The 26,491-nt window shown below is 38.9% G+C and overlaps 1 protein-coding gene across 1 annotated transcript; it reads left to right on the forward strand.

Annotated features, from left to right (window-relative positions):
* The first annotated feature begins 2,860 nt into the window (after window positions 1-2,860).
* On the forward strand, window positions 2,861-24,267 carry LOC117293096 (ribosomal L1 domain-containing protein 1-like). Its single transcript, XM_033775315.1, has 7 exons — window positions 2,861-3,025; window positions 9,446-9,600; window positions 11,274-11,412; window positions 18,270-18,418; window positions 20,544-20,645; window positions 22,070-22,290; window positions 23,352-24,267. Exons 1-7 carry the CDS (start codon window positions 2,957-2,959, stop codon window positions 23,723-23,725), a joined length of 1,209 nt encoding a protein of 402 aa, XP_033631206.1. The 5' UTR covers window positions 2,861-2,956; the 3' UTR covers window positions 23,726-24,267.
* The last annotated feature ends 2,224 nt before the right edge of the window (window positions 24,268-26,491 follow it).

Raw genomic sequence — 26,491 nt, forward strand, 5'->3', positions numbered from 1 at the left:
CTCGCGTAACTTGAAAGAAAACAACACAACTTTTACACAAATTTGTGTGCTTTGAGATGTCTCATATAAAAGGCTTCAGGCCTGAAGTGTTTTGTTTGTTGAGTAAGAAATTACCTATTTCTCAAAAATTCAGATGGGGCCGTTTCTCACAAGGTGTTATACTACCAACAGCTCTCCCTTGCTCGTAACCATCTACTTGTTTATGGTAACAACTATTTTGAGTAATTATTAATAATTTTGTCCAGTGCCTTTAATTGCTAAGCAATCCATTGCTTACACATTGCAATATGTGACGCCACACAAATATCTATGACAATATTAATTACTACCAAGATGAATCTGAGCGATTTGTGTTATGGATCCGAGGAAGCTGCCACTCTAATCTGATGGACGTGCCTCCACATTTCCTCCTCCGACGTTGCTACCCCCCCCCCCGAATAGCCCTTTCGTATGTGTGTCAATATGTAGGCCAAACATCTCAAGGCTATAGCATACATCCTTGCATCGGATCTTGTTTTCGAGGAAATAATGAGCTCCTATGTGTTGAAACGTGCAGTTTCGACACAGGCCTTTCCGTTGCTTATTTATAGCTTAGACAACATAAAGCTTCACGCGCCTAAAATAGGTCATGTATTATTGGTTGATATCGCAGTGTGACCGAAAGGTAAAATTGCATAAAATTTGTTACAAGATAAAAAGGTCTACGAATCTGAAGTTTGTTCGATACAGATATAATTAATTAATTCTTGGTGCGATATCGGTGACTAACAAAATGAACGTTGCCAACCAAACGTAGCCAATAAAGTATTGTGTATCTAATTATTATGCTATAGGAAACAGAATGAAACGCTAGGCTAAGGTGTGCTCTAACACTAAATGAATGCAGAGACAATGTAAAAGGAATCAAAATTAATGCTATAATCGTTCAGCTTTTCCACCCCAAAAAATTAAATTAAATTATTTTATTTTCTGTTTTGTGGTATTATTATTATTTTGTTTATCTATTTATCAGTTATAATTATTTGTATTTATTTATTTATTTATTTATTTATTTAATAAAAAATATATTTATCAGATTGAAAAATAAAAAAATGAATATTCCGTTAGTTTGGGGTCGATGTCCTTTTTTGGTTTGCACCTCATAAACTGTTCCATATTACTTGCGTGACGGCATGCCACTTAGGGGTTGATTGTACGTCAAGGTCTCTGCACAATAATCGAACATCAATCAAATATTGGCTCTTGGCTCTTGGTTCCCTCTTTAAAGGAACACGTTGCCTTGGATCGGACGAGTTGGTCTATAAAAAGCGTTTGAAACCGTTTGTTATGAAATGCATATGGTTAGAAAGATGTTTTAAAAGTAGAATATAATGATCCACACAAGTATCACTCAAAACTGTACGGTTTACTTTTTACGTCGCGAACAATCACGGTCGGCCATAAATGGCCGACCGTGTTATTGGACGAGGTAAAAAGAAAACCACGGAATTTCGAGGCATATTTGTGTAGATCATTGTATTCTACTTTTACAACATCTTTCGAACCATTATGCATTTTATAACAAACGGTTACAAAACGCTTTTTAAAGACCAACTAGACCGATCCAAGGCAACGTGTTCCTTTAAAGGGAAGGTTCACGTTTGGCAATTACTCAAAACAAATAATTATTAACTTAAAAACTGACTTGGTAACGAGCACTGGAGAGCTGTTGATGTATAAAACATTGTGAGAAACAGCTCCCTCTAAAGTAACGTAGTTTTTGAGAAAGCGGTAATTTCTCACTTAAATAATAAAAGACTTCTAGCCAGAAGTCTTTTTCCTATCTGAAAGCACACCAATTCGTCCAACAAGGGTGTTTTTTAATTTTCTCGCAACTTCGATGACCAATTTAGCTCAAAGCAGGTTTGTTATTTTATGCTTAGGTTGGCATACACCAGAGAAGACTGATCTTTGATCATTATCAAACGTGTACCTTATTTAAAGGGAAAGTATCTTTCTTTTGGGGAACCGCTTGGTTGTTTTAGATTACACCATGTGGTCGTGTTGTTGAAGTGAGATATTGCCCCAAATCCGGATCGCGTTACTGTCAGGAACGCTTCTCAACAAATGGGCATAACAACAACCGATTATTTATCCATATTAACCGCATCACTTCATATTTTTACAAAGAAATTTTTCTCCAAAATGCTTGATAACTATCGATATTCTAACAAAGATATTGCCATTATTGTAAGCGTAATTAACAATCGTATACCTCCCTCAATTTTTGTTTACAATGAAATCATTATCATCCTTTTAGCTGAAGGGGGGGGGGGGGCTAGGCCCGAGTTCAACCTTTTGGAACACTCATGCCAACCTTGTCATACTTTAGTGATAAATTATTTGGCAATCATTATTTGCCAATCGGTTGTACACTGTTTTGACGGTGTTGCCTCAAAAGCCAGTTTTTCCCCCATGGATGCATGGATGAAATGCAGTAAGTTTCTTTCTAATTTGAAAAAGTAATAATACACAATGCATATTTTATGGATTTTTGTAAATTATGAATGTGGCACTCTTTCTATGCCAGCTGAATAAAAACTACATGGTTAGTACCTTGCCATTGAGATATAGAGTAAATGTTTCCCACAAGAGACCAAGGCCCCTAAGGGTGTCCCCCCCCCCCCCCCCCCCCCCGGTGCCCCCCCCCCCCCCCGTTTTTTGTTTGTTCAAAAGCCGATGTTTCGAAAAAGGCACATAGGCCCAGTCAGGCCTACAGAGGGCGCAAGCGGGTTTGCGTTTGTGTGGTCGAAACCTAGACGTCCTGTACGCAACTGCTATAGACGTTTTCAGCTTTATATTTGGAGCCAAACTACACCAATGTCGAAACACGTGTATTATGCAGTGTGCATGTGCATTGATGGGAGCAGAAAGTTACTAGAGACGATTTTGGAATTTTTCTCTGATCTTTATCAAAATGGAGCATAAGAAAAAGAAATATTCAGATAAGAAATATAATAAACGGAGTCATCTGGATGAGAAAAAGGTAAGTCTTTTGAATGATTGAGTTTTAATTGACAATTTATAGATGTATTAAACAATTGACACGTTCTTTTTTATTTTCCTCTCGAAGTCGAATTCGATCGATCTAAATTTAAGGGTCGTACTAAATACCGACAACTCACGACCCCTCACGACAACTCACGACAACAAGTTTTAAATGCACTTTAACAGAACATTTGAACATAAGTCAACCGTTGAATATATGCACGGAAAAATTTTACGTCGTCGCCACCAACTTCCGTGGTTTTGGAGTTAATTAACGGCGGATAAATTGGTGGCGACGTCCGGAAGATTATCCATATGCACAAGAGTCATATGCACCCAAATCATTTTTAAACTGTTGAAAAAATTGTATTTTAAGTTTTTTAATAACTGTAAAAAAAAGTGTGGAAAAGTTTCCGTACAGCGCCACCACTTTTTCATTCGATATGAAATAATATAGTATCTAATTTACCTCAATGAGATATCCCTTTTTGTAAAAATGAGTGAAAAAGTGGTGGCGCCATACGGAAAGTTATCCAAAAGTGTTTTTACCCGAATTTAGTAACGAACGGTAGAAAGACAACATGGCTACCGGTAGTATCGGCCATGTTGTCTTTCGACGCACTTGGACGATTATATTATACCGCAGGAGTGATACAATATGCAAGATGATTATTTACCTGATTTTATGTATTTCATGGAGTTTAAATAAATAGGTAAAATCATAAAATTTTAGATTACATGTGATGATGTGATGGACCTGTAACTAGTCTAGTTGGAAAGGTCTTTTTGAGTTGTTCATTTTGGCACCAAGTTTGTGGGGATGGGTCAATGGGTTGCCGAGCTACGTCAGGTCAAAGTTCACTTGTTTCGTGCCATATTTCCATACAAAGAAAGTGTGACCACTAGTGTTAATAAATGCCCTATACAATGTGTACAGACAGGTGTTTTTTATGTTTAAAGGACATCAAATTGGAACCTAAATAGACAATGAGCAAAGTTCAACCTACAATAAGAATCAGAGCAAATAAGAGCAAATACTTGACCTGTCTCAGGCTCAACAGGCCTAGAAGTTCGCGTGACTCCGCGAGAATCAAAATGGATTCTCGCTGAAGAATCTCGCGAGAATCCAAGATTCTCCCAAATTTCGGGGAATGGATTCTCGCATATTTTTGGGGAGAATTTCTGTTTTATTGCATATATTTTTACATGAATATTTGCTAAATGAAGTGTTTTGCAAATAAAGCAATTATGAGAAGACATAACAGGGGTTTCCCTTAACTTTTTGTTTCAATCACGTGTATTGAATACACCAAATTTTGAAACGTAAATTAAAAGTATCTCTTAATTCATGCCCTAAATTATCCGTTTTCCATCAAAAATAATTCTATGAATTCGAGGTTTGAGGATCAGTTGTTTTGAACATGTCTTGAACTCCGTTTGCAACGAAATCTTTGCGAATCAACGATCGGTCATTTAGAAATAATTCAATGAACTTTGCCCCGCAATAACGCCCTCTGTCAGCAAGAGTTGTTCATGTTATTAGAATTTCTCCAAGGCTGTGCATTGTGCACAATCTGCAGGCGTAATGCACAGTGTGCAGCATTTCTTTACTCCGTTCGTGAACGTGTACTGCACTGAATTCTAGTCAAAACTTGCTCTCATTGAGCAGTTTGGTAACACTTGTGCACCTTGGTATAAAATCATCAACCTTGTCAGGCTCCAACTCTTTGATAAATAAGGCGAAGAAGTGTCTGGAGATGTTACCGCCAACAAGAGATGCACTGAAACTTCACACAGCATAAACTAGGAATACATGGACGTCTCATCTCTCTTACTGACACAGATACACAGGAGCTTAAAAGAAAGAGTGAGGTTACCTGGAAGACTACCCCTATCTCAGCAGGGGTTGCCCTTATTTTTTTTTTTCAACTGGCCAGCAGGACCAGTTGGCTTGATTTTTCACTGGTCCGCCAGGTTTTTGACTGGTCCGTCAATTTTTAATTTTTTTTTAAAAACTAATAGTAGCCTATACTTTTGTATACCAACTGCTCGATTTCCGATCGTCGCTATTTCAAAATTCAACATGAATTGCAACGTCAACTTAACTGCACTAGAAGCCATACTATTATTTATGTGTACCACGTTATTGTGTTCGTAAGGGGGCTTATTAATTTGAGAGTATTTTTTCTTTAAAAATGTAATAACAATAATATTATTAAAATTAATTTAAAAACAGGTAAAATTATTTGTCAGAGCATATTGGAAAATTTAATAATAATATGATCTTTATTTTGGTAGTTTTTTTAAGTCCACGGTTCATCGAAGTATTCCTAAGTAAGATAATTTTTTTTATGAAAACAAATTAGTGTTTTACTAAACAAATCAAAAACACTTTAAAACCGACTGTTAAGATATCATTAACTTTTTATGTATTGCATTCACATCTACGGTGGGGAGGGTTACGTGCGATCGCTCAAGTTTGTATAAACATTGCCTATTATTGTAGTTTTAATTAGTATTCATAAACATAATACATCGTACCGAAGATCCCAAAATCTTCCCACTTTCGTCCAGAAAAACCCCCAACAAAAAGTAGACATCAAAATAGTTACAACATTCATGAAGAAGCATATGAGTTTTACGGTATTTTTTCAATTATGTGTATGGAATGATCGTCTGTTTTGTGAACAAAATTTTCATTTTAAAAACGTTTTTAAAAGCAGCAAAAACAACTGCGCCTTTGTTTAACACATCATTGCATTCTAGAACCCAAGTCTTTCTTGAAATCAACCTGCAAAAAACCCCAAACAACCGCGCATTATGTGACCAATAAAACCATGGAGCAATAAACTAGATCCCCAACCAATCGCCCGAGAGAAAAAACAAGCCCCAAATAGCATCAAAATTTAGCAAAATCAGGACGGAAGAACCTTACTAAACACAATTAAATACTCCTTTTTGCTCATCCAGAGTATCCTAACTTGGTAATTTTTGTTGAATGAAGCCTCACCGTCTCGCTCGTTTTTCGTAAACACTCTAGACTCTTATTTCCACACGGAAATCTGCTCCGTTGACGACCATGCTACTGACAGACTGTGTTTTGCTTTGTGGTCTTTTGTCAAGACGATTGAAGCTAGTTTTGTCAGCTATCGCGTACTTTCAACAATAGAGGGCGTCTATTCTCACGCTATCGAATATTCTGAAACGCCCTCTAGCGTTCAATATTTCTTACACTTTTTGCCACACGTGAATTAATCAAAGACTACCAGCCTTTGCGCTGCATGATGGGATTTTGCACTGTGTATGCGTGATCGTCGGAAGTTTGCCAGCAGCACTTCGAGTGATTTTTTTACATATTATCCAACTTGAGTGAATGTTTTTACGTTTTATTCGAGCCTAAAAATAGTTTAAAAATAGTCATAGTTCTGTAGTACCGCTGCCGATATTTTTGACTGGTCAGCCGGACTAGTTGGCAAGGTGTTTTAGCTGGTCCGCCGCAATTTCTACTGGCATTTGGCCAGCGGACCAGCGTTAAGGTCGAACGCTGCTCAGATGCTTGATTTGAGCTAGTTTTATAAGGATGCAAATCAAAGGGCACCATGTCAAACTGTAAAACTATGTCAAACTGTTATAATATAATAATAATAATAATAACACCATTTATATAGCGCCTTTTCCTAAGGATACAAAGCGCTCAGAGAATGACAGGAAAAAACAAAAAAGGGAATGCAAACAAAAACCAAGAGGAAAACCACGACTAGGCAAAGCTAGCAGCATTTAGTAAAGAAAGTCCCGTGAAGAGCCGGTCTCTCTTTGACTAAGTTGCCCTGTGAACGTAAGTTGCTCTTCGTAGCCCTGGTTTCTAATGAGTTGGAAATGTATGTGGGAAAAGTACCAGACATACACTTAAACATGTTTAAGGCCAATTTGAACATTATTCGTTTTTCTACTGGGAGCCAGTGCAGCTGTTTGATCAGTGGTGAAGTGGGGACATGGTTTGGGTAGGAGAAGATGACACGGGATGTTCTGCGTGAATAGCATACAAGTACCTTTTTGTTTCATTTTACCACAAGTTTGACATTATTATTTTTTAATGCCTTGGTATATTGACCTTTCAAAAATAAGTTTTCAAACAATTATATGCAATGCTGGTATAGGAAGGGCAAAACACCGTATAATGCTCAAGATACGCACTTTTTGAGAAAATTGCAATTTAACCCTGTAGTCCCTGCACCCCCCAAGTTTGCTGAAAACTAATATTTCAAGATTCTTGCAGTTAATTACTGGAATCGTAGTTCAAATTTTAAAAGATAGCCACAGCTTAACTTTTATGCACAATTTGAACCTTGATATTTGTATAAAAGTACAAGTTCGCATGAGAACAATAAATGTCTCTCGTTAAACGGCTATGGTAATTTTTATGGCGAATATTTGTTTGTAAGGATAAAATAGACACAATAGCTTTTGAAGGCTTTTATCTGACTCAATTATTATACTGATTAAATGCGAAGGTGTGAGTTTTCGACAATATTATCATGAATGATGAATAAATACAGTTTCCTTTGTGTTTACTAATGAGCGTTTTGTTGGGGTAAGAGCTAAATTATTTCATCATCATTAGCTTCATTAGCTTAATAATGACTATCGAGGATTCTTTTGACGTTCCTTTTTTTCTACAAACACAATCTAGCAAGGTTTCCTCCTACCACATACAGTATATCGATAGGCGGCTGGGCGGTCCAGTGGCTAAATGGTTTTGATTTAATTTTCCTATAAGTTTGTGTACAAAACAAATGATTAACTCATAATTTCACAGACTTGGCGTGTGAATTTGATGATGAAAATAAATTTTATGGATAGATCTGCCGCCTGAGGTAAAATTTGGCGTAAAGATAAAAAAAAATTAAATTTTGAAATTTTTGGCACTTTTTGACCTCAATATGACCTTACATGAAGGTGGTATTTGAATTTGTTTTTTTCTCAAAAACTGCCTGGGTATATTTGCCTTTCAAAAAAAGTTGTTTTAAACCAATATATGCACCAATGAGGATGGGGAGTGCAAAAACAATTGGTGTACTCAAAATTTACCCGTTTCAAGATAATCACACTTTTACACTTCGTTTTGCTATACATTAGTTTACAAGGTTAAAGTTTATACGTTAATTACATCTAAATAGGTTTGTAGTATCAACTTAAAGTTAAAAATACATTTTATGGATAGATCTATCAAATGTGATTAAATTTGACACAAGTTTTGAAAATATTGATTTTTGACCTTTTTTGACCTTTTGACCCCAAAATGACCTTCAAATTCGAAATCAAGCTGGGCATCCACCCTAATCGTCTTCCCGAGCCCATGATCCATACATCTAGCATGGATGCCAGCAATTAACAAACTATGTCGTGTTTTTTTTTTTCTAGAGCACTTTTTAAAGTTTGGCTGGTCTACTATATCAGAGCTTACCAAATGATGACTTTGTCTAGATGTAATGATTTGAAAATTGCTAATTGGTTCCCCCAAAAAACGTGTACAAAAATTACATTTAACGTGACTCGTTCAAGGGCGCAGCCATCTTTTAATGATTTTCGGCATGTTGATCTTGAGAAGTTAGGGCATCCGGCAGATCTTGCAAGTCATGAATATTCATGAGGTAACCTCACGTGACTCGGTATGGCTACGCTTATTTATCAATCTGCGTGTGTGTCCAAAGTAAATATGAATATGTATGAGGTGACGTTGTGCAGTAGTTTCTAGCTACAGCACTGCGCAACGTCACCTCATACATAATTATTTAATGTACACGTACATGTATGCAGGTATGATAGATATAAGCCAAGCCATCATGACGTCACCTCATGGATATTCATGAAATAAACTGAACTGAACTAAACCTAAGTAGAAGCGAAGTATATTTAGGATTCACTAATTTAGTTCTAGAGGATTTTTTTAAGAGGAAGCTTTAACGAATTGGCAGCACACCAATGCTTCCATGATGCAACTTTTGTCGTGTGATTGTGAAAAGTTCATTAAGACAAACGAATTGGTGTTGATGATAAAGTTAAATCAAAGTGGCATGGCCAAATAGTTCAGAGCATCGAATTCAAACTCTGGTGTTTCTGATCAGCAGAGTGTGGGTTCGAATCCCCAGCCGTGACTGTTGTGTTCTAAAAGCAAGACACTTGTAAATAACGATTGCTTCATCCTTCAGATGGGACGTAAAGCCTTTGGTCCCAGGTGTTGTGTAATGCATGAAAAAGAAATCAGTGCACATAACGAAAAGATGCCCTTGTTGCACAAACGTATCTGCTTTTAGATGACTGACATGTCATACATGTAGGCTTCAGGTCTGAATGTTTTCAAGTATTTTGCCCATTTTTGGTTGCCACAGCAATGACCAGTATTTTTGTATGGTTTCAGGTGACAGAAGCAGTAGCGGCTCTGTTGGCTTTCCACAAGAAGCGTGATGAGGGTAAGGAGGCATCCCAGGCCTTGCTTCTCAATGAGGCAAGTGAGATCAAGATCATCATCTCAGTCTGGAAGATTGTCGGCAAGAAGGCCAGGACATTTGAAGTGTAAGACATTGGCTTTTTATTTTAAGATTACTATTACGAATGACCTACATGTACATTACATACACATGTAGTACTGTTTTTGACTTTGATTTAGTGATTTCCTGCTTAATGAACTGAGAAAGGTTGAAAAGTTTACAGTAAGGAACGAAGCAACATTTATACTTGGGTACCAGAATGCAGCACCCGCACAACGCGTAGAGAGGCAGTTATTGCCGAGAGGTTTGCGTCGTTGAGCCACCACCGATTTAAAGGTTTGAGGTTCAGAATTGGACGCCAAGTGCCGGCCTCCTTCTCCTTCTCGGGGATCAAGAAGAAGGTCGACATAAATCCTGACCCTATTTGGCCACGTCGCATGCAGGCTTAAATAGCTTTTGTTGAGGGATAACAAAGGATGGTTTATTCTTAGCCTGAGGCCACTTGGCGGAGGGACCTGCCGGCTTCTTAAGATTAATCTCCTTAAGCCTCCGCCTGCATAAGTTCCTTGAACTTTCCTGCAAAGAGATCTCTGCTGACCAAAGGGAGGGCCTCAAATCTCTTTCGGGCGCCCGGAGACGGGAGGAAGAGTGCATCGAGTGCATTGCATTGACGAGCAGGCGTCGCCAACGTCGTTACCCATGAGAACTGGTCCAACGCCGTATTTGGACCATTGTCGAGGCAATGGAAAGCTGCCCTCAACATGTCTGCGGGAACATTGCTGTCCTCCTCACACTCCTAGGCCAAGTATTCGGTCAGGAGTAATAGAAATGACCTTGACCGTATATCAAACCTTGAGGCAACATCAACCTTTTTCAAGGTCTCCTCAAATTTATCCCGCTTCTTGTCCGAAAAGGCCCTCTTAGATGCAGTCGCCCCGGCATTGGCGACCAGCTTATCCTTTACTGAATCATGCAAGTCTTATTAATATTATTATTATTATTATTATGACTTTATAATAATAATAATAATAATAAAGGAACATTGATACAACCCCAAAGCGCTTTTCACTTTGAAGTGAAATATTTCTCAAAATGGTACCCGTAACCACAGTAACCAAAGTTGTTTATTGCAACAAATATTTAGAGTGATTAACATCAAATACCTTCCCTTTACTGGTAGTGGACACTCTTGGTAATTACTCAAAATAATTATAAGCATAAAAACTTACTTGGTAAGGAGTAATAAGGAGCTGTTAATGGTATAAAACATTGTGAGAAATGGCTCCCTCTAAAGTAACGTAGTTTTTGAGAAAGAAGTAATTTTCTACGAATTTGATTTAGAGACCTCAGAATTAGAATTTGAGGTCTCAAAATCAAGTATTTGAAAGCACACAACTTCGTGCAACAAGGTTGTTTGTTCTTTCATTATAATCTCGCAACTTTGACGAATTGAGCTTAAATTTTCCCAGGTTTTATGTATATTTTGAGATACACCAAGTGAGAAGACTAGTCTTTGGCAATTAGCAATAGTGTCCAGTGTCTTAAAAAGATAGTACAGGATCAGAAGGAAGGGCAGCGAAGGAATTATTCTTCAATCTGAATATAGATGGTGATGTTACCCCAGAAGTACTTCCTTTCCCTCTGGAAAAACTGCCAAAGTCGAAGATTAGCATTTGAAAAAAAAGAACCAGTAAATTGCTGATTTAAATTGCTGCAGTGAAAATAATCACTCATGAATAATACTTGTTGTTTCCACAGAACTGTCCCACATACATTGCGGACTCCAGAAACAGAGATTTGTCTTTTCGCCAAAGACGTTGACAGGTTGGATCAGGATGCCACTGTTAGACACTACAAGGAACTGCTTCAAAATAAAGGGGTCACAGAGGTCAATGAGGTAGGTCAATTGGGGGTCAGTGGTTAATTAGGTAGGTCACTGAGGCCTGTATGCTTCGTTTTTGAAATGGCAATGGCACAAATGCATTTTCCTCTTGGTAAAGGGCACCCTGTAATGCCACTCTCACACTGTGGGGAATATTCTTGCGAATATAAATATTTGAAATACGCGTTGAATTTGTCTCAAAATTGCGATTGGATATAGTGATCATTTTCTCGGTCGTCCCTCGACCTCTCCATACCATTTTCTCGGTCGTCCCTCAACCTCTCCATACCATTTTCTCGGTCGTCCCTCGACCTCTCCATACCATTTTCTCGATCGTCCCTCGACCTCTCCATACCATTTTCTCGGTCGTCCCTCAACCTCTCCATACCATTTTCTCGGTCGTCCCTCGACCTCTCCATACCATTTTCTCGGTCGTCCCTCGACCTCTCCATACCATTTTCTCGGTCGTCCCTCGACCTCTCCATACCATTTTCTCGGTCGTCCCTCGACCTCTCCATACCAATAATCTTACGAATTCTATGAACGCTTTACCAACGTTACCAATAGCTTACCAATGCTTGCGAAAATCGACAGCGAATTACCGTCTCCTAAGCTTGGGCGATATCTTGATATAATCGAAAATCGCGATACCATTTCTTAAACGATTACCATATCGCCTTGATTTTTTGTTAATCGAATTATCGGCATATCGTGGTTTTGATGAAGTATCACAATGTCTTCCCTAATTGAGAAGTCTTTCAACCATGGGCTGTTTAAAAAAAAATATAAAGTCCCAGGACCAACCCCAATATTCCCCTAATTAGCAAAAAATAACATCTTGATTTTGAGAGGTAGGCCCGAACGGAAATCATAAAAATATTTATTAAATAAACAAGGCTGTTCCAATTTATATTTGGTTTGCGGTAACACCATGTGTGTATCTACTTGCCAGGTAGAGTTGTTCTTAGGGAACTGTCTTGCTTTATTCTACTGCCGTGGAGTAGATAATCGGAGGTTCGGGAGACTTCTCAGTTCTGAAAAGAACTGTCCTGCTTTTTAACTATTACCAGGGCGGATGGTATAGAAATTAGACTGGACTGCTACTTTAGCTTATAGGATCGTAATTAACTGTACTGCCGCGGAGTCAGTTCTGAAATTGGTCTCAATGTTTCGACTAGCTTGCTCTAGTCATCGTCATGTTCCAATTGATAAGATGGTTAAGGGATCGCGGTGAACGATTTCCTACCGCGATCCGCTGTGAAAATTGGGGGAAATGGAAATTCCCCATTTTGTTTGTATTGACGAACTTTTGGTCACATTATCTAGACTATATAATCTTATGTTTTTCTTTTCAGAGCCACACACATCAAAAAAGAGATTTAACATGAAGCGTCTTTGTAATAAAAAGTGATTAAACAATTCATTTATAATTCACAGATTTGTAATATTTGTGTTTCAGATTTTCCCCAAATCACAAGACGGACTCCAAATTCATTTACACTTTTCCAGGAAACTTATTTATATTAAAGCACGAGATTGTCTGATCAACCTTAAACATAGAGGGGCTTTATCTTTACTCGATGTCAACTTAACGTTAAAACGGGACGGGTATAAACAAATGTTCTGATAATAAGATCAGTTCATTTATTCCAATTAAGCAGAAAACAAAACAATTGCACACACATACATTCGATATTTTTTATTGCAGTCTTTTTATTAATGCAATGCATTCTTCTTCAATGCTAACAGTATGTTTAAAATTAAAAGTATTCACAATTAAACCTTTAGACGAGGACATACTGATAACAATCCTATTTGCAGATCACACCCAAATTCAACAACCTGGTCATACGTTTATTAAAAACATACACATTAGTTGGGAAACATTCTTAGTTGGTCACAACCAACCACAAACTGAGTTCGTCTCGAACGCTCAAATGCATGTATACATGTACATGATGTACCCATGTGACATACATTGACGTTGCCAGCGCTAGGCAAAGCCAACCAGCAAATACATGACATAAAGAGGTAAAAGTAGAATGTCAGGTTATACTTCATCGTTTTTCACGATTAAAAAAAGTATGTGTGGTATCTTTTGACAAATATTTTAGAAATGGAAAAAACACAGCGCAAAAATAAAGCGTTAGAACAATTTAGTTTTTAAATTCATATTCATAGTCCACAACCCAACAGTCAATTCTATAATCCCAACACAATGGACAGTAATCCGATTATAGCCCCTTTGTTCGGACTCCGAACGACCAGACAAGCTCAGCGCACTGAAGCGTTTGAAGAACCTACATGTATCCCCCAATCGTCTCACAACCGCTGCTGACTCGTTTGCTACTGTAATCGTTTGACAATCGTGTGATGGTTGCCGAACCGGCCCTAAATGGACCGTGCGCCTTATCAACACCCATTACACCCATTATAAGTTTCTGTTAAACATGTAGGAGCAGGAGGTGCCCTTTACAAAAGGAAAACTGTGTTGTCCTTAAAGGCAGTGGACACTTTTGGTCATTACTCAAAATAATTATTAGCATAAAACCTTTCTTGGTGACTAGTAATGGGGAGAGGTTGATTGTATAAAACATTGTGAGAAACGGCTCCCTCTGAAGTGCCATACTTTTCAAGAAAAAGTAATTTTCTACGAATTTGATTTCGAGACCTTAGATGTAGAACTTGAGGTCTCGAAATCAACCGTCTAAACGCACACAACTTCGTTTGACAAGGGCGTTTTTTTCCTCATTATTATCTCGCAAGTTCGATGACCGATTAAGCTTAAATTTTCACAGGTTTGTTATTTTATGCATATGTTAAGATACACCAACTGTGAAGGCTAGTCTTTGACAATAACCAGTAGTGTCCACTGACTAGTCTTCACAGTTGGTGTATCTCAACATATGCATGAAATAACAAACCTGTGAAAATTTGAGCTCAATCGGTCATCGGACTTGCGAGATAATAATGAAAGAAAAAATACCCTTGTCACACGAAGGTGGGTGCATTTAGATAGTTGATTTCGAGACCTCAAGTTCTAAACTTGAGGTCTCTAAATCAAATTTGTGGAAAATTACTTCTTTCTCGAAAACTATGGCACTTCAGAGGGAGCCATTTCTCACAATGTTTTATACCATCAACCTCTCCCCATTACTGGTCACCAAGAAAGGTTTTACGCTAATAATTATTTTGAGTATTAAAAGGCTATAAAAGGACATTATGGATCAACAAATATACAAACATGTACTATTAAAAAATTTAAATTGCAAAATTAAACCCCAGAAATCAATGAGGCATTAACATTTTAATTGCTTGACTGAGCAATTTCACCAAGAGGGAACACAGCTGGCTTGTCCTGCATTTAGCCGAATAGAGTTTTGAAGACTGCACAAACAGACAGTGTAGAAACATGTTTCTATTTAACAGCCTTCAAATATGCATAAAGAGCTTTTATTAATTAATAATTAACGAGCTTGAGGAAAAATAGTTAAAAGGGGGGCTTAAGGAGAGAAAAGCAGAAACAGCAACTAATGATGCTCATAGAATATATTTTGTATGCGCTTGTTAACACTTTAATCTAAAACCTGGCGTCAACCTTGGGCTCCTGGGCCAGATGGAATCAACGCTAAATTCTTGCGTAACACAGTTTCTACAATCTCTCCGGTTCTCTGTAGAATCTTCAATGATTCCATTGCCTGTGGACGCCTTCCCCGTGGTTGGAAGCTTGCCAACATCACCCCTGTGTTTAAATCTGGTGACCGTTCCCTTCTTAGTAACTATAGGCCTATTGCTCTCACTTCTCTCGTTAGCAAGATCATGGAGAGACTGTTAGCTAATGCTGTGAAAGATCATTTAAATTCTAATTGTTTATTTTCTGATAAGCAGCATGATTTTGTTCCTTACAAATCTTGTGTCACCCAACTTACATGTATGAATGTGTATCATTCATGGGCTACAACTTAAAATAAGCGTAGTCCCCCAAGGAATGATGCAGTTTTCTTGGAAATGAGCAAAGCCTTTGATCGTATGCCCCACCATATACTTGTTCGTAAACTTGCCAGTAACTTTAACATCCGTGGATCTCTCTGGAGCTGGATAAAAGATTTTCTGGTTGATCGTCAACAAAGAGTCACAAGAGTTTGTTGGTATGAACTCCTCATGGTCCGTAGTTAGCTCTGGTGTTCCTCAAGGAAGTGTTCTTGGGCCTCTGTTATTCAATTTATTCATCAATGATATATCTTACAACCTCAGTTCTAACTGTGTTCTTTTCGCTGATGATGTATTAATTTATCGTCCAATCCGTTCCTGTTTAGATGTAAGTTCCCTCCAGCATGACCTCGATGAGCTAAGCACTTGGAGTGTTTCCAATGGTATGACGTTCAACCCTACAAAGTCCAAAATCATGCATATTTCCCGTAAACACTCTCTCGACCCCCCTGTTTACACTCTTTCAGGTTTTCCTGTGAAACCCACATCCTCTGTCAAATACCTTGGAGTCACTCTGAATGCTCAGGTCTCTTGGAATAACCATGTTAAAAATGTTGTTTCAAGTGCCAATAGAACATTGGGCCTCATTAAGACCATTGCTTTCAATTCTTCTGTTTCAGCTAAGTTCTGTCTTTATAAATCCCTAGTTCTCCCAATTTTAGAATATGGCATGCCAGCTTGGCTCCCTCATACATCTCTCCAGACTCAGGCCCTCGAACGGGTACAAAAACGTGCTACTCGGTTTATTCTTGGGCAGAGGATGGGTGAGATGTCCTACCCCGATAGACTTAAGTCCCTCAACTGGTCGTCTCTGTCAATTCGTCGTAATTTTTCTGTTTTGTATTTTATCATTAAGTGTAAGTTTAACCTTATTCACTGCGATGTGGCAGACATCATTTCTGTCAACCATAGATATCCTAATGTTCTCACCTTCAAACACCTGTATGCTAGAACCGATGCTCTGCACTTATCTGCTCCTCATCTCCAAGTCACATCTTACAAAGTTGCCTTCTAGCAAAGTCGCATCTTACAAAGTTGCCTTCTAGCAAAGTCGCATCTTACAAAGTTGCCTTCTAGCAAAGTCGCATCTTACAAAGTCGCCTCCTACATGTGTAGCAAGGTTGAGCGTTACAAAATTGCCTCCTAGCAAAGTTTAACATTACGAAGTTGCATTCTAGTTGAGTTGGCCGCGCTGCATGTGAAAGGAAAATGACAAACAAATACATATCCGAAAACTGTCTCAGTCATAAAAATGCAACACCTGTACAGAGCTCAAGGACATCTGAAAACATATAAGTTTTATTTTATATTAGTAAATACATGTACATGTACCTCAGACAGTTTCAATATTCCTATTGGTGGAGAGTTATTGGTGGAGAGCTATTGGTGGAGAGCGTGTCACGTGGGGGTATTTAAACAGTTGATAAAGACCAGCTGGAGCTGTTTATAACCGCCTGTTTTTGGATACGTTTAGATGCAAACTTCGCGTTAGTCTTGGTACAATTCGTTTCTCGTTCGGGCGATGCGTTGGTGAGTTGGCCCCGCTGTGTGTAAAAGGAAAACGAGAAAAATCTTGCACCAAGACTAACTACGCGCATGAATGCATACCCAAAAACTGTCTCAGTCATAAAAATGCAACACCTGTACCTAGCTCAAGGACGTTTGTTAAACAAATTTTACAGACTTTCTTTTTCTATTACGCCTTTCAACCAAAAAGGGTCCTGGCCGTGCAGTAAAGGCCTGAGCCCCGGCCGTGCAATAAAGGCCTGAGCCGGACTACGCGCATGAATGCATACCCAAAAACTGTCTCAGTCATAAAAATGCAACACCTGTACCTAGCTCAAGGACGTTTGTAACACACATTTTACAGACTTTCTTATTCTATTACGCCTTTTAACCAAAAAGGGTCCTGGCCGTGCAGTAAAGGCCTGAGCCCCGGCCGTGCAATAAAGGCCTGAGCCAAAGCAGAGGGCCTTAATCGCAAAGCTTACTACCCTGCCGGTTTTAAACGGCAGTTTAATAAACAGTCACTCCCCTTTTATTCCCTTATTTAAATGTCCAGTGATTCAGAATGAGAAATGTATTTAGTATTGGTCTATTGTTGTCTGCGTCATCAGCATGAGTACATAGTACATGTAATGAAGTGTTACAATTCATCCCCATCATCCCCATCATGCGATGTCATCGTTCCATTGTGCATGTGTTGCCTGTGAATGGGAAGGAGGCTGATTAGCTCGCGTGGCAGGTCTCATAGGAAACTTTTTCATATCATTCTGATACGCCTAATTCTGATAATTACAAACTTAGATCATAAAAGTGGCAGATTTTGTTGTCTTTTGAAGATGATTTAACTGTCATAATGAATGTACATGTAGACGAGGAGAGAAATTTGAAAACTTCAATAATAATGTCGAAGTCTTGAGTGTTATACAGTGCACGTATCTACCAAACAAGGTACTCAAGTATAGACAAACTTTCAGAAAGATAGGTTATTGCAGTGATGAATTTTGAGACCCAATTAGTTAACACCTTTTAAGGGTTTACAAGGTGCTACGGCACATACAGCAGCCACAGCCAGGAACACCGTGGCGAACCCCTTCTCTTTCGAAAAGTGCACAGGGTTCTTTTACATGCATTACACAACACATGGGACCAACGGCTTTACGTCCCATCCGAAGGACGAAGCAATGGTTAAGTGTCTTGCTTAAGGACACAAGTGTCATGGCTGGGGATTCAAACCCACACTCTGCTGATCAGAAATACCAGAGTTTGAATTCTGTGATCTTAACCGCTCAGCCACGACACTTCCACAATCTTTTTTGTCAGCAATGACTCTCACTCATGATAAAAAAATAAAATACTTGTGATTCTCTTCTCTGCAGGTGATGCCTCTACAGCAACTCAAGAAGGAGTTCCAGATGTTCACCTCCAGACGCCAGCTCGCCAAGAGATACGACATCTTCCTTGCCGATGAAAGAATCTTCCGGTTACTCCACACTCATCTTGGGAAGGAGTTCTACAAAAGGAAAAAGTAAGTCGCGGTCTATTTACCATGCATGGAGTTAGTCCTATTTGAGTCTGCTTTCCAATTATACTCGGACAAAAAAGACAAAGGGGGCAAAGTAAACTAATTGACTTTTCCGCCACAGCTTTACACTGCATTTATTAAAACCATAATACCGTAACATTGTAAAGCCTGGTTCATACTTCCTGCGAATGCAAATGCGAAGCGAATTTGACGTGAATTTGACGTCACAACTATCCTTTCGCAGCGATATTCGCAGGTGAGTTAAGCGGAGCTGAACTGCTGCGAAAAACATTACGAATTTTGTGACGCAACATTCGCTTCGCATTAGCAGGAAGTATGAACCGGGCTTAACAATGCAACTCCATAAAATTACCCCTGGCAAGGAGCGGGATACCAAACACGGCAAACAGACTAACAGACAAACAAGGCATTGCTGTACAGACATGTACTTCATGGACTACCTCGCCCATTTAACATATTACATTAACTATGGACCTCCTAGCCCATAAAACCATTAGTGGCCAACCAAGATGACGTGTTGTCCTACTAAAATAAACACAAATGGACACCTTGCCATCGCCATGACAAACTTGGTCACATGAAAGGTCTCTACCCTTGTACTCTGTAAGATATTCCTACTTTTTGTCCATGAACCCCAAAACATGCCTGATTTACTGTCAGCCGTGAACCCCCTTGTATCTGTGGTTGAGACCCTACTGAATCCTACAAAATCTCAGTTAGACGACCCAAAATGTTGAGCCTGATTGGGCAAACCATCCCTGCAATATTGGTAAACTATTCATGGACGATAAGCGGATTGCACAAACCATTCCTATAAAACAATCGCCAATTGCACAAACTATTCCTGCAAGATCAACTGTTTGTGCAAAAGATTTTGGGCAAAATATGTCTGCACGAACAACACCACTGAGCCCGAACTAAGATCTCACTTTGTGCACGATTTTTTGATAGATTCGTCTAGGAATGAAAATTTCAGATTTGCAAACAGGTATTTTGTATTATCCTGCTCTCCGATTTGGCAGTCTTGCCGTTTACTGCGCGTGTTCGTAAATACATGTCAGGTTGCCTTCCGACACCAAGAATCATGCAGGCCAAATGCTTTTACAAAAAGCTGACTTCTGGGTACCAGCCGCTGTACACATTTTTATATAGAAGAGCCATCTTTGATTATTACTGGCAGGAGATTTAAAGGCGCGATTTTGTCCGTTTGTAGAGACACTTTAACTGCTCAAATTCAGTTTTAGCACAAAAAACTTACATGGTAATGAGCAATGGAGAGCTGTTGATAGTATAAACCATCTGAAGTAACATACATGTAGATTTTGAAGAAGAGATAATTTCTTACTCAACTACATGTAATTAGACTTTAGGCCTGAAGCCTTTTATTAGGTATCTGGAACACAAATGTGTGCAACAATTGTTTTTTTTAATCCAAATTTTCACAGATTTAATATTTAATGCATGTTTGGATACTTGAAGTGAGAGTTGCCTAGGGGGACCTGCAGAGGATTTCACAAAACGTTAGGATTAATCCAATCTCTAGTAAGAACGAGTAACCCCTCCTAACTTAGGATGGGTTAAATGCGTTCTACGTCTTTGGATACAGAACTCAAAGGAACACGTTGCCTTGGATCGGTTGAGTTGGTCTCTGAAAAGCGTTTGTTATAAAAGGCATCGGGTAGAAATATGTTTTAAAAGTAGAATACAATGATGCACACAAACATGTCTCGAAATTGCAGTTTTCCTTTTACCTTGTCAACATACACGGTTGACCGTGTTAGTTCGCAAAGTAAAAGGAAAACCACGCAATTTCGAGGCAAACTTGTGTGGGTCATTGTATTCTACTTTTACAACATCTTTCCAACCATATGCATTTCATAACAAACGGTTTCAAGCATTTTTTTATAGACGAACTCGTCCGATACAAGGCAACGTGTTCCTTTAACTCGTCCTAAGTCCTAAGATTAATCCTAATTTAGGAAGCGTTTTGTTGTAATCGACGGCAGTGCCGTTAAGGGCAGGTCCCACTAAGGCTACGTAGAAATAATTTGTTGGGTTGTTTTTGTTTTATAATGAATGGAAATGTGTATTTTTTTTTCTTCTCCAGGTATCCAGTGCAGGTTGATATGACCAAGAGGAACTTGAAGAAGGAGGTTCTGAAAGCAATTGATACTACAAGATTTATTCTTACAAATCGGGGAAACACAAAGTAAGTTTAATCATTTGTCATAGACATAATGTTTAAGGTGTAGAACTAAGCTTGGGCGATACCACGATATTATCGAATATCGCGATACTAATTTGGAAACAATCGCGATACAATATCGATTAAGTATCGCAATGTATTTCCTAGCTGAGACATCTTGCACCTCATACATGTAGGTTTGGAGTACACCAGAAGAATAGGTCATGTGGTCGACCATTTGGAACCAGCCTCGAGCCCATAGTTTCTTCATTGGTCCCAACAGCACGCTCCATTCTAGCATGTGTAAAGTGCAGATTGGAACCAGTGACACTACAGTGAAAAGGCAGAAGGTTGACTAGACTTCCAAACGAGTCGTGCGAGTGAGTGGGTCACTGCGCATGTACGCTGCTGGTTAGTAGTCAACCACGGGTCGACTATTTGTGCCCACTCGACATTGCTCTATGTTGGTTCCATCGACTTCCGCAGTACACTTGTACATCATGGCTGCATTACAGTTTCAGATATTAAGGGAAACAGTATGTGGTGAATAGGTTTTCAACTAGTGGTTTAAACCCAACGAGGCCTGGTTCTTGACAACTGAACACGGCGGAAGACTGAAACCGCCACACCGTTAAGCAGCAGCACTATGAAATTGGGCCTGTGTAAATAAGGTTAAAAGGGTTAAAGATCCTTTGATGACAGTCTACACCTGACTTACATGCACTACAGCTGCAACTACCATGCAGACAGCTTACATCTACGTACATCTTCCCATCAGTTTATCGTGCCCAGAACCCATGGTGTGTCATTTGCAGATCGCTCACTCTCCTGCTATGGACCAAAAGAATGGAACACTCTTCCAAATCACAAGGATTCTCAGAGTACTTTTCAAGAAAACTGCTCAAATGTTATCTTTTTCAACAAATGCATTTTAGTTAACTTCATGTTACTGTCTTGAGCACCTTTCTGTTGTAATATGGGTCTACTTTATGTTGTTTAACCTCCACTCTTGCTTGTGGCTGATGTGAGAATAATAAAAGCAGCCAGAATCAGAAGAATCGAGAATATTCGTTGTCTGCATCTCTTTTTGAGTCCATACTTACTCATACTTCATGGTGGCAGCGGTGGGATCAACAATTCAAACAATTCTAACAGTTCTAACAATCCGAACACTTTTGGTCAATTTTGGCGTTATATAAATGTCTTCTGATTGATTGATTGAGTCTCTGTTCCTTTTTACTTTTTGGGTAGTACTGTAGGCCTATGGTTCTTGTATTTACCTTTGTGTGTTCTTGTTTTTACATTTTTATGGATTGCTGTATTTCGTCAGTTTTTCCTGATGTAAATATTAAATATTTGTATAACTGTTTTGTTATGCACACTTGTGTACATTTTATGGAACGGGCACATTATAAATGAATGAATTATTGTTATTATTTATCCATCAGCCACATGACCGTCGCTAACACCCACATGTCGCTGGAGCAGATCGTTGAGAACACGATGGCTGCTGTTCAAAGTGTCACCGCCAAGATCCCGATGGGCTGGAACAACCTCAAGGCCCTGTACATCCGCACTGATGAGTCTGTTTCCCTACCTGTGCACACTTCATTGGTGTTCAAAGAATGGGAGAGAAAAACCGGCCTTGAAAGCAATGACATTTGGCGATGTAAGTTATACATAGATGTTAAATGGAAGGTACACGTTTGGTAATTACTCAAAACAAATATTAACTTAAAAACTGACATCGTAACGAGCATTGGAGAGCTGTTGATAGTATAAAACATTGTGAGAAACGACTTCCTCTGAAGTAGAGTAGATTTTGAGAAAGAGGTAATTTCTCACTAAAATAATAAACGACTTCAAGCTAGAAGTCTTTTATTCCTATCTGAAAGCACACAAATTCATCCAACAAGGGTGTTGTTTCTCTCATCATTTTCCCGTAACTTCGATGACCAATTGAGCTCAAATTTTCACAGGCTTGTTATTTTGTGCATATGTTTGGATACACCAAGTGAGAAGACTGGTCTTTGACAGTTACCAAAGGTGTACCTTCCCTTTAAAAACAAATTTGCGTAATTGCATTGGGATAAAGAATATTAGTTTTGGGTTTTTACCTTGTACTCTGTACTTTCTCGTTTTGCTGTGAACCAAAAACAAAGGCATACAATTACTTGGGTGGGATTTTAACCCACAATCTTTTAAATTCTTGAGCAGTGACTTACCAACTAGTTATAATACATGTTGTTAAACATAATTTGTCAGAACAAAAATACATTGCAACACAAAAATTAGCCGTTACACAAGACACAGTATCAACCATCCAGGATGAACGCACAGACACAATGGTGAAGAATAACGTAGAGTTCAGACGTTTACAGGCAAGGTATACTTTCGGTAATTGTTACAGACCAGTATCCTCACTTGGTGTGTCCCAACACATGCATCAAATAACAAACCTGTGAAAAGTTTTGTTTAATATAAAAGCCGGTTTATAGTCGGTCGCGCTACGGTCGTGCGATGGAAATCATGCGCGCAATCCTTAGACTGAGGCCTAAAAACCGTGTCTTTTTATGATCGCACGTCAAGATTTCCATCGCCCGACCATCGCGCGACCGACTATAACTCGGCCTTAACGCATGAAGAGACTGAGATACATTGATTGGTCTATGGTGCTAAACAAAGTGTCATGAGGGTTAAATTTAATCAAGTTTTTGTTTTTACAAACAGTAAAGAAACAGTTGCAGGTCACCAAGAGATCAACCCGTAAGGGAGAGAAGGTCCTTCCATCGGCCGAGCAAGTAGCAGAGTCAATGAAGCTGCTCTCTCGCAGAGAGAAGAAAGCTGCTGCCAAGAAAGTCAAAGAAGTGTCCGACATCAAATCTGACGACGTCACCGGGGAGAAGATGGCGACAAAACGCAAGGCTGCACCCGAGGAGGAGGAAGAAGAAGACCTAGAGGATGTTGTCACGCCAGCGAAGAGCACTCTCAAAGAGAAGCCCAGAAAGGCAGCAACATCTTTGAGAAAGACCAGAGCAAAGATGAGCTCGCCAGGTAAACTACCGGCTAAGAGCTTCTCTGCTAAGAAGGCAAAGAGGAAGTAAATATTAAAAGAGTCCTGCCGTCGATTTCATAAAGAGTTAGGACTCATCTTATCTCGAGTTAGGGTGAGTAACTCGTCCTAACTTAGGATTAATCTTAAGGTCTTCACGCTTCAGTGCAGGTTTGGGACCTCTAAGTCATAAGATTAGTCCTAAGTTAGGAAGAGTTTTGTGAAATCGTCGGCTGGGGTCGATTTCATAAAGAGTTATGAATACTCCTAATACATTAGGGTTAATTTAGGACTTGTCCACGAAGATATTAAAAACTTAATGCTAGTCTTAGGACGAGTTTCTTGTCCTTTGTGAAATTCACCCCGGAAGATGCATACTTTTCTAAAACTTGATAGACTTTGAAGACACTGGACACATTTGGTAATTGTCAGAGACCAGTATTCTCACTTGGTTCATCCCAACATAATATGCACCAAATAAAAAATTGGTGAAAAGTTTTACTCAATTGCAAGAGAGTTATTCAACAAGTTGTGTGCTTTGAGCTGCCTGAAGTCCTTTAATATTTGAGTGAGAAATGACCGCTTTCTCAAAAACTACGCTAATTCAGAGGGAGCCGTTTCTCTCAATGATTTATTTTATCAACAGCTCTCCATTGCTTGTTACCAAGTAAATTTTTATGCTAGCTACTATTATGAGTGATTACCAATAGTGTCCAGTGCCCTCAAACCAAATTGATTATCCTTTTTTTCTGAACTGTTTTAATTTGAGGGTCCAGATAAGAGGCCATTAATGATACTATTTTTTTGCATTTATACCCCCCGGGGGGGGGGGGGGGGGGGGGGGGGGGGTTGTCAAATTTTCAGAAGTCCACCAACCAAAAAGCTAATGTTAATGTTCACAACCAAGTTTAAGCGTGGAATACCCTGTCACCCTGGTATTAGGAAGTGTCGTTCCACTTTGACATGAAACATACAACAATCCGTGAAAGTGTGCATGCACCTAGAGTGATCCTGTTAAAAAGATGAAACAGGATCTGGACATCGATATTTCAATGGACAGAACAACATTGAAGTTCCATAATTTCGTATTAAAATTGCATTTTTGACAGACATGGTCAACGAGAATGTTTTCCAGTCACAATTATTTTTTGTTTTAATAATATTTAAATATATGATAAATTTCAGTAGTATTTTAGATTTGATTTTTTTAACCAAAACCAATGAAAGATTATTGGCGACCAATTCACCAACTGTCACCCGTACATGTATTGGCCACCACAAAAAGTAAATTAGCTGTTACCATGGTAGCGTGAGATCCTGGGTATTAAAGACTTGTATACATTTCATAAGTAGGACTTGAAATGGTGGAAGTTCAGGCCTGTATGCTTCGTTTTTGAAAGGGCAAGGGCACCAAGGCATTTTCTCCTTGGTAAAGGGCACCCTATGAGGAAATTGTAAATTTCTACGGGAGCATTTCAAGGGCACCAAGGCAATGACCAAGGGGCACAGAGGCAATGGCCTCCATTGCCTCCGTGAAGTATCAGGTGGAAGTTATAGCTGATGGCGTTGAGTTGTCAACTACCAGTTAAATTCAGAACCAACACTCCTCAAAAGTAATTTTCACATGGTGATACTGCAAACCGCTCTTTGCTCATCAGTAACATTTATTTCAATGCTGGTATTCAAAACAATAATGCACATTATTATTCATTACACTAATGCACATAATATTTAGAAACTATCCAAGTAATACAGTAGCATGTGCACAGCCACAACCATGGATAAAGTTTTTATTACAAAGACACCAAATGAACAACATATAAATATTGAGTAATTCTTTGCAGATGTTGTATTCGACAATTTCAAGCTACTTTTTGGTCCTCAATGACACAGCGGTTGTTAACTGATATAAAAAGTCCATTGATATAACTGCTACATCAATGGTTTTCAAACTTTCGTTCAAAAAGTGGACATGAAAAAAAAACTGTGTTCTCACGACTGTGGTTGTGCCCACAAACATTCATTTGATTTCTTGTGTCTTTGGTGAAAAGTAATTCAGAAAACTCATATTATGTATTGCTATGCTTTTATTAAAAAATGAATAAGTAACTGATCTAAGAACTGTTTTCTGTTTGCCTATTGAATCATCATGGTCTTAGTGTTCTCCCTCAACAGCTGGCAAGACGCTAGTCTAGGTGTAAGACAATCTTGTGAGATGGTCAACCTATATAGTAATACCATAGGCCCTATACACTCCAAGCTAGGCAATGATCTACACAAATATGCCTCGAAATTGCGTGGTTTTCTTTTTATCTTGTCGACTAACACGGTCGGCCATTTTTGGGAGTCAAATTTTTGGCTCCCATAAATGGCCGACCGTGTTAGTTCCCAACCTAAAATGAAAACCGTGCAATTTTGAGTGTTTCTTATGTGGCTCAATATATTCTACTTTTAAAACATCTTTATAACCATATGCAATTCATATAACAACGGTTTCAAACGCTTTTTATAGACCAACTTGACCGATCCAAGACAACGTGTTCCTTTAAGTTTAGAATTTGAGGTCTCAAAATCAAGCATCTGAAAGCACACAACTTCGTGTGACCAGGGTGTTTTCTTTTCATTGTTATCTCGCAACTTAGATGACCGATTGAGCTAAAATTTTCAGAGGTTTGTTATTTTATGCATATGTTGGTATACACCAAGTGAGAAGACTGGTCTTTGACAATTACCAATAGTGTCCAGTACCTTGCTTAGCAGAAACAGGTTATCAACCATTATTCCATGAAGTTTCGCTGTTGGGACCTGGGCCCAATTT

The sequence above is a fragment of the Asterias rubens genome, chromosome 7 (genome assembly GCF_902459465.1).
Source record: "Asterias rubens chromosome 7, eAstRub1.3, whole genome shotgun sequence".
In the NCBI taxonomy this organism is placed as follows: Eukaryota; Metazoa; Echinodermata; class Asteroidea; order Forcipulatida; family Asteriidae; genus Asterias; species Asterias rubens.

Excerpts from the sequence above, each read along its gene's own strand:
- LOC117293096 (XM_033775315.1), top strand. The coding sequence starts at position 2,957 with ATGGAGCATAAGAAAAAGAAATATTCAGATAAGAAATATAATAAACGG. Across the intron at positions 3,026-9,445 it reads GTCATCTGGATGAGAAAAAG|GTGACAGAAGCAGTAGCGGC; the intron begins GTAAGTCTTTTG and ends GTATGGTTTCAG. Across the intron at positions 9,601-11,273 it reads AAGGCCAGGACATTTGAAGT|AACTGTCCCACATACATTGC; the intron begins GTAAGACATTGG and ends TTGTTTCCACAG.